The 10573-nt window shown below is 44.0% G+C and overlaps 1 protein-coding gene across 1 annotated transcript in view; it reads left to right on the top strand.

The window, feature by feature from the left end:
* The window catches only part of ZFYVE9 (zinc finger FYVE-type containing 9), a 134298-nt gene that overhangs the window by 58236 nt on the left and 65489 nt on the right, over positions 1-10573 (top strand). The window contains exons 2-3 of the mRNA XM_077453333.1: positions 4012-4113; positions 8433-10285. Coding sequence (XP_077309459.1) covers positions 4044-4113; positions 8433-10285 — 1923 coding nt within the window. The 5' untranslated portion in view covers positions 4012-4043. The remainder of the gene's footprint in view (positions 1-4011; positions 4114-8432; positions 10286-10573) is intronic.

Here is a 10573-nt window from a genome sequence, read left to right as displayed (position 1 = left end):
ACAAATCAATACAGGAGGGATCAGAGGGCCCTGCTTGTTAGAATTTACGATCTAGAAGGGAGGCTCAAGTGGAACAAAAGGCAATAACTGGGGGGGGGATGAGCTGATGGAGAAAATAAAAGTACAGTTGTTAGGTGTAGGTAGGGTAGGCTTCTCTGAAGAGAAGGGCTTTCAGGAATTGTCTAAAAGCTAATTGAGTAGGAGATAATCGGACAGATTGGGGTAAGGCGTTCCATAGGATTGGAGAGGTTCTGGAAAAGTCCTGGAGGCGAGCATGGGAGGAGGTGACAAAGAGCTAGAGAGCAGGAGGTCTTTAGAGAAGCGAAGAGAACGAGTAGGTTGGTTTTTAAAGACTAGGTTTAGTGATGTAGCTGGATGCTGAGTTGTGGATGAAAAGAAGTTGTTAGTATTTTGAATTTAATTAGTTGGGTGTTAGTGGAGGCCAGTGGAGGGATTGACAGAGAAGGGTAGAAGACACTAAGCGATTGGTAAGGTGGATGAGTCTGGCAGCAGCATTCATGATGGATTGAAGAGGTGATAGAATACGTAGAGGTAAGCCAATGAGAAGGGAGTTGTAGTAGTCAAGGCGAGAGATGACCATGGAGGGAATTAAGAGCTGTGTTGTGTCGTTGGTTAGAAAGGGGCGTATTTTGGAGATGTGGAGGTTGAGGCAGCAAGATTTGGACAGTGATTGGACGTGGGGCTTTAACCTCCCTGGTGGTACGATTATTTCGGATTTTAGGTGCTAAAAGCGGTACCATTATTTTGCATGAAAATTTGCGTTTTATATTGTAGTCCTGCAATTCTTAGGAATAACTCTCTTAAATCTGTCTAAACCAGAGTCTAGCAGACATCCCGGGTATGATAAAGTTTGAAAAATTAAATCATAAATTATAATATAATAAATAATTATAAATAATTGTACCAAATAATAATATAACAATAATACAAATTATTCAATAATGTAATCAAATCAAAAACACTGAAATTTGCTCAGTTGCAGAATTGTCACTGTCATTACTTTTCAGTATTTGATGACGGATCTCCCCACAAATCGCTATCGCTCAATTCTGCGAGTGATTCTAATTTATTATCGCTGTTTTCTAGCTGGTCTAAAATAATTTTTGATGTACAGTGACAGTTTTGGTTGCTATGGGCAATCTCCAGTTTCCAGGCATAAAGAACAGTTTTTATTATATAAAACTGCATGCAGGACACTGGGCAGACCACTAGGGACAACGGGGATGTGAAATATTTACATACAGCAATGTAATCTGTAAGATTACATTATACTGTATGTTTACTGTTTGTTTCACTTTTTGAATTTGGCGCCGATCTCCGTGCCCGTGCGTCGCAACGCTCGCAGGGCACGGAGATCGGCGATGTAATGCATCGAGCGAGACACGGCTCGCTCGTACAGCGGGGAGACAACGCTGGATCCGAGGGAGAAGGTAAGTAAACCTCCTCCTGGATCCAGCGATGCAGTCCCGAGTCTGACTCGGGGGTTCCGCTCTTGGTATAAAAAATCCACCCCGAGTCAGACTCGGGAATACCGTCAGGGGGGTTAAGGAGAGTTCAGAGTCCAGGACTACACCTAGAACCTTGGCATGCGGGGATGGGCTTATTGTTGTGTCATCAATTTTTGACAGCGATATCAGATGAACGGGCAGACGGGGAGGAAGAATTATAAGTTTGGTTTTGTATGGATTGCGTTTAAGGAAGTGGTGTGACATCCAGACTGATATATCGGATAGTAAGTTAGTGATACGTGAGGCTACAGAGGGAGTGAGCTGAGGGGCAGAAAAAGTACAGTCACGGAAAAGCGTGGAGTTTTTTGAGAAAGAGGGGGGTGGTCAACCATATCAAAGACAGCAGAGAGGTCCAGGAGTAGGAGTAAAGAATAGTGTCCATTGGTTTTGGCCGTAGTAGATTGTTTGTGTTAGGAGAGCAGTTTCTGTGGAGTGTTGAGGACGAAATCCAGAATGAAGGGGATCAAGAAGGCTATTATCAGCAAGGTGGACACTCACGGTTGTAGATCAGACATTCAAGGAGTTTGGCTAAAAAGGGGAGCAAGGAGATGGGGCGTAGGTTGTTAAGATTGGATAGGTCCAGTGAGGGCTTTTTAAGTATGGGGCTGAGAAGTGCATGTTTTAAAGAGTTGGGGAAGATGCCAGAAGAGAATGAAGATGTGGGTCAGAGAGTGTAGAATAGCGCCAGAGGGTTAACGTAGCATTTGCGGGGGAACGGGATCCAGAGGGCAGGTGGTAAGATGGACTTTAGCAAGTAGTTTAGCAATCTCGTCTATAGTGGTGGGGTTGAAAGAGGGAAGTGATGATTGTACCTGTGAGCAGGAAGTGTAAATGATCGTCTTTATATCCTATTTATTCATGCAAAACCTTTATCCCAAAAAGGAAAAAAAAAACTGCTGTAACTGATTATGAAGTTTGAGCTGAAGTTTTGCTTCAGTTTCTTAGTGTATATAAATCCAAAGAAAACAAAAAGGAATGCAGCCACCACGTCTAATGATTAGTAAACTGCAATATATTACAGGTTTGGGTTTAATACTTCTTTAACCACTTGCTTACTGGGCACTTAAACCCCCCTCAGTCCCAGACCAATTTTCAGCTTTCAGCGCTGATGCACTTTGAGTGACAATTACGCGGTCATACAACACTGTACCCAAATGAAATTTTTATCATTTTTTTCCCACAAATAGAGCTTTCTTTTGGTGGTATTTAGTTACAGCTCGGAGTTTTATTTTTTACTAAACAAACAAAAAAAGATGCAAAAAAAAAAAAAAAAAATCATGTTTTAATAGTTTGTTATAAAATTTTGCAAACGGGTCATTTTTCTCCTTCATTGAAGTGCGCTGATTAGGCGGCACTGATAGGCTGCATTGGTGGGCACTGATGGGCTGCATTGGTGGGCACTGATGGGCTGCATTGGTGGGCACTGATGGGCTGCATTGGTGGGCACTGATGGGCTGCATTGGTGGGCACTGATAGGCTGCACCGGTGGGCACTGATAGGCATAGTTAAGGCGGCACTAATAGGCACAGATAAGGCGGCACTGATGGGCAAAGATGGGCACAGATAAGATGGCACGGATGGGTGGCACGGATAAGTGGCACGGATGGGTGGCACGGATGGGCACTGATAGGTACCACAGATAGATGGGACTGATGGGCACTGATAGGTGGCACTGATAGGTGGCTCTGATAGGTGGCACTGCTGGGCACTGATGGGCGGCACTGCTGGGCACTGATGGGCGGCACTGCTGGGCACTGATGGGCGGCACTGGGGTGCAGCACCTTTGAGGCAGATTGGGTGGCACTGTGGGTGGCACTGTGGGCACTATGGGCACTGACGGGGGGCACTGACGGGGGGCACTTACTTTTGCTTTTATTTAACTTCAGGATGGCACTGCGGGAGGCAGGTGGGCACAGGCAGGTGGCAGGTGGTCCCTTGTATTGATGGCCGTGATCGGGACTGATGTCCCGATCACGGCCGCCGGTGATCGGCTTTTTTTTTCTCTCCTCGCGCTGTCAGCGCGAGGAGGAATAATAGCCGATTACCGGCTCCGTTCTATCACATGATCAGCTGTCATTGGCTGACAGCTGATCACGTGATAAGGGGTCGGGATCGACCCCTTACACGGATCGGTGATCAGGCGAGTCTCACGGACTCGCCGATCACAGAGCGCGCCGCGCGCGCCCCTCAGGGGGCGCGCAGGCCGCTCGTAACCGGGACGACGTCAATAGACGTAGTCCCGGAAATCTAGGTCCGCGCTAATGCTGTCATTTGGCAATAGCGCGGATCTGAAGTGGTTAAGCATTTTTCTTGGATGAAAACTAGCTCTTTCTTGCATTGCAGTTCCAGCAGTCTTGCTAAGCTTCACTAGAAACGTGAACTAAATATGCAGGCTGCCATTCCTACCTGTATGTAGCATTATGTATGTTTATAGTAACTTAAAACGATTGTAATTTCCTTTTAATTGTTACTCCTTTTACAGGTCCAGACCTAAGCCTGAACGTTTCTTAACAAATGGAGAACTATTTTGAGGAAGAATCATGTAACTTGGACAAAGTCTTAGATGAGTTTGAAAAAAATGAAGGTACAGTATGAAACATTTTCTTTTATATATCGTCTGCCACAAGAATATAAGGTACCAATATCACATGTTTCAGTTTGTGCTTCAGAGAAATATATTTTAAATGTTGGTATTGCAAATCTTTTTTTATGGTAATGAGTCTTTTTAGCCCTCCAGGTTCATATCATGGACTACTAAATGATTAGCCTTTATGTTGTAGTGTTCCTAGTGTGGGACTAGTTAAGTAGTTTAGCAAAAAGACACTTGGAAGGGCTGACACCTCTCCCCAAAAAATGTTGTGTGTTGTCAATTTACATTTGTAGCTAGCATTGCTAACCCTCTGAAAAGCAATTAGCGGTTGATGCCTTTTAGAGGGCATTTGACAGTTGGCTGGGAGGTGATATGTTGCCTCCTTATAGCTTGTTTTAAAGTGGTTGTAAACCTAAGACATGAAATATGAACAAAGCATATCCTTTTATAGCAAGGGTTCTCAACCAGTGGCGTGTGAAGCCCTCTGATATGGCCCATGACCTCAAACCAGGGAAGCACATGCCCATGCTTTGGAATGGCAGCTTAGCTTAGGATTGCTGACCTGCCATCCCAGAGCATCAGAGTGCATGGAGGAAGCAGGAGGTCACAGAGAGAGCAGGCGCCACATAAGGCAATGCTTCCTCTGTACCGCCATCTCCTGTCCCAGGGGGAGTGATACCAGGCGCACCTAGCCTTGGGCCTTTCTAGCAGAGCGATGTCAGCAGAAGCTGGAATAAGAAAAGGACTGCACTTTTGCAATGGGCATATTAACACTTAAAAAAGGGTTATTGGGCTGCTTTCACACAGATCTGCAGGTGACGTGCACTTGCGGCTTTCCTGCAGGTTAACTGCACTGAGCCATAGACTTCTAATATATCCTGATAATAGAAGTCTATAGCAAAGCGCAACTAACCCACAGGAAAGTTGCAGGCGCACTGCTCTGCCCCAAGGGTGCTGGTAAACCACAGCAGCCTTATAGGGGGCTTGTCCTGTGGGAGTAAGGGCTTGTTTACATTTTTGATATGGGGGAGGTGAAACCCCATAGTTCATTATGGCCCGTGACTGGGTTACCAAATCACTTACAGTAAGTTGCCCTCGCTCTTCAAAAAGTTGAGCACCCCTGTTCTACAATGTGTACTTGTCTCAATTGTCTGCTGCTTTGTTCCTTTTGCTATCAGTATGAATCACTTCTAACAAGTTTTGTTGACACTAAGAGAAAAAAAGTGACGGGAGGAACCTCCAGCTGATTGACAGCCTCAGCTCTGTTCTTGTGAGCTGTATGAAGGGGGGTGTGTGCCTTTGCTCCAATCAGCTCTCAGAGCTCCCTTCACTTATCTTTGTAGAGTGTAATTTCAGCTCTCTGCCCCCTGTTTGCTGACCGCTTAGACAAACTTTATAAATTCTGTAATTTGAACGGATGTAGAGAAGAGAATAATGCACCCTTTACATATGCTCCAAAGAGACCCTGTCAGTGGTGGAAACTGTTCAACAATACCCTGTAAAGGAGGTTGAATCTTATTTCTCCATATAGTGAGCGGAATCTTCACTGTCTTGAAGAGCTCTGGGCGCTACTACTATCCAACATATAAGAGGTGTGACTGATAGCACGTGTTTATCACACCTGGAAACGCTGGATGGTACCGGGACATGGAGATCCTCAGGAGGGCGAAGGAACATTTTCCAGCTATATACTAGCATTCTGCAAGGGAAGTGCATTTATAAGGTCATTAAACCTCAAGATGAAGGTGAATCCTAATTTCCATAATGTATTCCTCAAGATATACCATGTAGTATAGTAGATTGACTGACACTAATGAGCAAAGCCTGGAACAAACAGGTGTACAGGCTGACAGATCTTGACTGGCAGAATTCTTGGATGAACTTCGGTTCTTTTGGAAATGCTGCTTCACCCCCTTTTATCCAAAGTAAAAATAACAGTTTGAAATGTGTCAAGCTGATCTCAATGTTGTATTCCAGGTCACTGGTAATACTATATTTTTTCCCCCTTTTACTTGACTCTTTTCGGTGTTGCTTGGCAGGATGAGTGAGCGCACAAAAGAACCATCAGCATTATGTATGTAGATTTGAAATCCCATGTGTGGAACTCCAGTTTGCCGTTAATAAAACAATCTTAAAGGCTTATCAACAGATTTACAACCCTGCATAAAATCAGCTTCTAGAAATAGCCGTTATAACCTTGTGTTGTCTCCCAACTTTGTACTGAAGGTTATTCCACAGAAAGTAGTGATTGCCATCATCATAGTTTTCACTGAAAACAACAATGTACCTTTTTTGCTGCAGTGATAAATATGCATGATAGGAGTTGAATGACATGCTGAGGGACTGCAGGCGCCATGGAACCATCAGGCAGGTTTCTGGCTGTGTGCATTTTATTAGGTCAGTCAGAGCAATAGGGGTGATATATAAAAAGTGGAGGAACAGTAAAATGTCCTTTCAGGTGCCTGTTTTTAAAGCCTAATCTGTGCTTGAAAAGTGACTATTGGCACCTGCTTGCTATGGTTAACTATTCCACGTTATTTTCTTCCTTCTATTCTCCTCTGCACAGCAGAACCGACGCATTCCATCACCACCTGACCTCCTAACAGTTAATATCATTGCATCATTTTGATAGCCATTTTAATTGGGATAAAAGGACTTGCTTCTTTCCAAATTCTTAAAGACACTGTTGCCTTTTTTTTTTTTTTTAATAAAGTAAAAAAAAAAAAAAGATACATTTAACCCCTTCAGTACTGGACATTTTCCACCCCTTCCTGCCCATGCCAATTTTCAGCTTTCAGTGCTGTCACACTCTGAATGATAATTGCACAGTCATGCAACACTGTACCCAAATGAAATTTTTATAATTTTTTTGAGTCAAATAGATCTTTTCTTTGGTGGTATTTACCACTGTGTTTTTTGTGAAACAAATGAAAAAAGACTGGAAATTATGAAAAAAATTTTTTTTTATAAAACTTTGCAAAAAATAAAATGTTCTCCTTCACTGATGTGTGCCCTGATCGGTGATGCTGTTGAGGAGGCAGTGATCGGCAGCACTGATAATCAGTGACCTGATTATCAGTGTAAATGTCCCCTGTCAGAATTGCTGGTTACCAACTCTCCTTTCCTCACGCTGTCACAGCATGAGGAAAAGGAATGCTGATATCTGTCAAGTTTTACATGTGATCAGCTATGATTGGACACAGCTGATCACATGGTAAAAGGCTGCTGTGATTGTCCGGAGGACACATCAATCACAGATCGGCCTGGTCGGGGGCACTCTGGGGGCCTGGTTCTGGGAGGACATCCATAGACGCCTTCCCAGAGCTGGACGACAGTGCTGTAGCCATCTTTTGGCTATAGCGCAGTCGGGAACTAATTAATACATTTACATTGAGTCCTGCAGAGCATTGCAACCATGACCTGTACATACAGGTGCAATGTATATGCTCCTGTATTTAAATCTCAGATCAGGTTCGTAGGGAATTATGGACCTTCTGTTATGGAGCTAGAGGAAGTAAACAATAGACTAAAAGTATGGCAAAGTCACGGCACTTGTGCTGATGCTCTGTGAGTCCCTCTGCTGTGGTGCCACATTGGGATGTTTAATCTTCTGATTCACAGATACCTCTTAAAGGAGTTGTAAAGGCAGAAGGTTTTTTTATCTTAATGCATTCTATGCATTAAGATAAAAAACCTTCTGTGTGTAGCAGCCTCCCCAGAATCCCCAAATTACCTAACTGAGCTCCTTCTCTTTTCAGCAATGTCCACAATCCCCTCAGCCATCCAGTACACTCCTCCTGATTGGCTGAGACAGAACAGCGGTGCTATTGGCTCCTGCGGCTGTCAATCAAAGTCAGTCAGCCAATCAGGGGAGAGGGGTTGGAGCCAGGTCGGGGCTCAATGTCTGAATGGCTTTACAGAGCTCTGACTCGGCTTGGGTGACAACCTGTAGCAAGGTGCTGGCTGAGGGGCACTCAAAGGAGGGAGGGGCCAGGAGTATAGAAAAGGGACCCAAAAAGAGGAGGATCTGGCCTGCTATGTGCAAAATCAACTGCACAGAGGAGGTACGTATAACATGTTCGTTATTTAAAATAAATAAAAGCTAGCCTTTACAAGCACTTTAATAGAGGGTGTGACTGTGTGGGATCTCTGTAAATTTCCAGGAAAGGCATAGCATGATTCAGGTATGTGGAAGTTTTGCAAATGCGACCATGTTTCATGTTAAACCCTAAATATCAGTGTGATGTAAAACATGTTCTTAAGGGTGAACTATATTTAAATTTCAGTTTATCATTTGGTTCCTTTCTTTTCAGATGAGACTGTTTCGCCAAGGCTTCTGGATGCTAAGTGGAATCAGATCCTCAATCCACCTTCCCACCGTCTGACTGATAACTCGACATTAGACAATGTCACCAAGACGATCATTGATATTGAGGCTCACCTCAAAGACCAATCACCCCGCCTGACACCTAAAACGCCCTGTTCCAATGGAGAAATCAAACCTCTAACCTCAGAGCTTTCCGTCATGGTGACGGAAGGTACCAACATGGCCGAAGACCAGCTGGCTGACTGCAAAGACCAGACAGAAAATGTTTGCAGTACCCCCACTGTGCACTGCGGAGAGGAGTCCATTTTAGCAGATGTTACCCTTAATACTAGCTGTACTAAAGGTTCTAATGTGAGCATGTGCTCACCCCCTTGCAATAGCCCTACAAGTATGTCTCTTGCTAACTCTAAAAGCACACAAAGCCAGATTCATGGTTTAGACTCAAAGCAGCAACCACAAAACAGTGCTGACTGTAAAACAGTGCCTAATCCCTCTGTTGATAATGAAATTAGTGTTTGTGCTACCATGAAGGAACAGAACACTATAAATGTTGGTGCGTTCATGGATGATGGTGCTGAAGACCATAAAAGTCCATCTATTGAGTTTTCTCCTGAGTCTGATGGTCTCCAGCTTTCTCCTAGTATACTAACTGTCCCCAACTTACAGACTGAAAATAAAGATCTCCGTCCACTAGATGGTCTAGATCTCTTTAGTGCTGCAACAGAAGATACCATTTGCAATGAAAAGCAGCAGAAAACCTCCTTATTTTTGTCTCTAGAAAACCAGCTTGCTAATGAGTTCGCATATGAAGTCAGTCCAGCAGTCGTTGATCATCTTGTTCTAAATGATGTCCAAAAGGATAGATCTCCCAAAGTCATGGTGGAGCATTTTTCAGAGTCTTTGGTAACTAATGGGGACTTGAATGTGATAAAAGTTAAAGAGAATCGAGAAAAAGACGAACTTTGTCTTGGATGCAATCAAAACAAAGAATTGAGTAATGATGTCTTCTTGGACAGCTCTGTTAGTGTTGGCGCTGAGGACAGGAGTCTGGCTAATGTTGATGCAGTTGCAGACCTGTCATTGTACAATGGGTGTGATTCCTATGGAATGCAGAACCCAAATGTAGCTCATAACCCAAAGAGTTTGCCGTCAAAAGAAGATTCTGTGACAGAGGAGAAAGAAATTGAAGAGTGCAAGTCTGAATATTACACCAGTGTTTACGATCAGCAGAGGGAGGACGATGCTGCTGAAGCAAGTGGACTTATGCTGAATATCAGTGGAGACCAAATGAAGAACCACCTGCATGGCCTCTGTGGCCAGGTGGCACCAGGGCATGGGCAGACCTCATCAAAACCGGCTGGCAGTATGCAACCTCTAAGCGTCCCCTATGGTGGAGCGCGTCCAAAGCAGCCAACTCATCTGAAGCTGCAGATTCCAAAGCCATTATCTGATATATTAAATATTGACTTAGTTCCCCCCAATGCTGGTTGTGGCTCCAAAAACAAAAATGACCTGTTAAACAAGTCAAATCAGAGTGATAACATGGTCTCAGAAACACTTCATGAAGAAGCTGGTCTACGCAGCCCAGTTACTGATGCAAATGGTGACCTCCTAGGAGATTATAGGGGCCCCCACAGCCCGTGCCTTGCACTTTCCCCAGATAGCCCTGATAATGACCTCCTAGCTAGGCAGTATAGAGTTCCTACCTCCAAGCCATTCACAACACTAGGGGAGGTGGCTCCAGTCTGGGTCCCTGACTCTCAAGCACCAAACTGCATGAAGTGTGAGGTCAGGTTTACCTTTACCAAAAGGAGGCATCACTGCAGAGCCTGCGGCAAGGTAAGTGGAACTAAAATTGTTGTTTATATGTGTTCATGGTCTCATAAATTTCAACATTTACCTGAATTTAACAGGTCTGACAAATTCATGATGAGCTTTGTACCTCTCCTTGACTTTTCATGTCTTTAGTCATATGGGATACGTTTTTCTGCCTCCAATAGTGTTTGAGGGAAATGGGAAGACTGATATACTTTACCCGGATAGTAACTGCTGGAAAACAAATATCTTCTATTATGTGTAGTCTTGTTACTCCGGTAGCAAAATTCCACTCAACTTTAACTTGCTTCA

Source organism: Lithobates pipiens, unplaced genomic scaffold (assembly GCF_037356315.1).
Source record: "Lithobates pipiens isolate NorthernLeopardFrog02 unplaced genomic scaffold, aLitPip1_a1.2 Scaffold_23, whole genome shotgun sequence".
NCBI lineage: Eukaryota > Metazoa > Chordata > Amphibia > Anura > Ranidae > Lithobates > Lithobates pipiens.
This window is presented reverse-complemented; position numbering and strand designations above follow the sequence as displayed.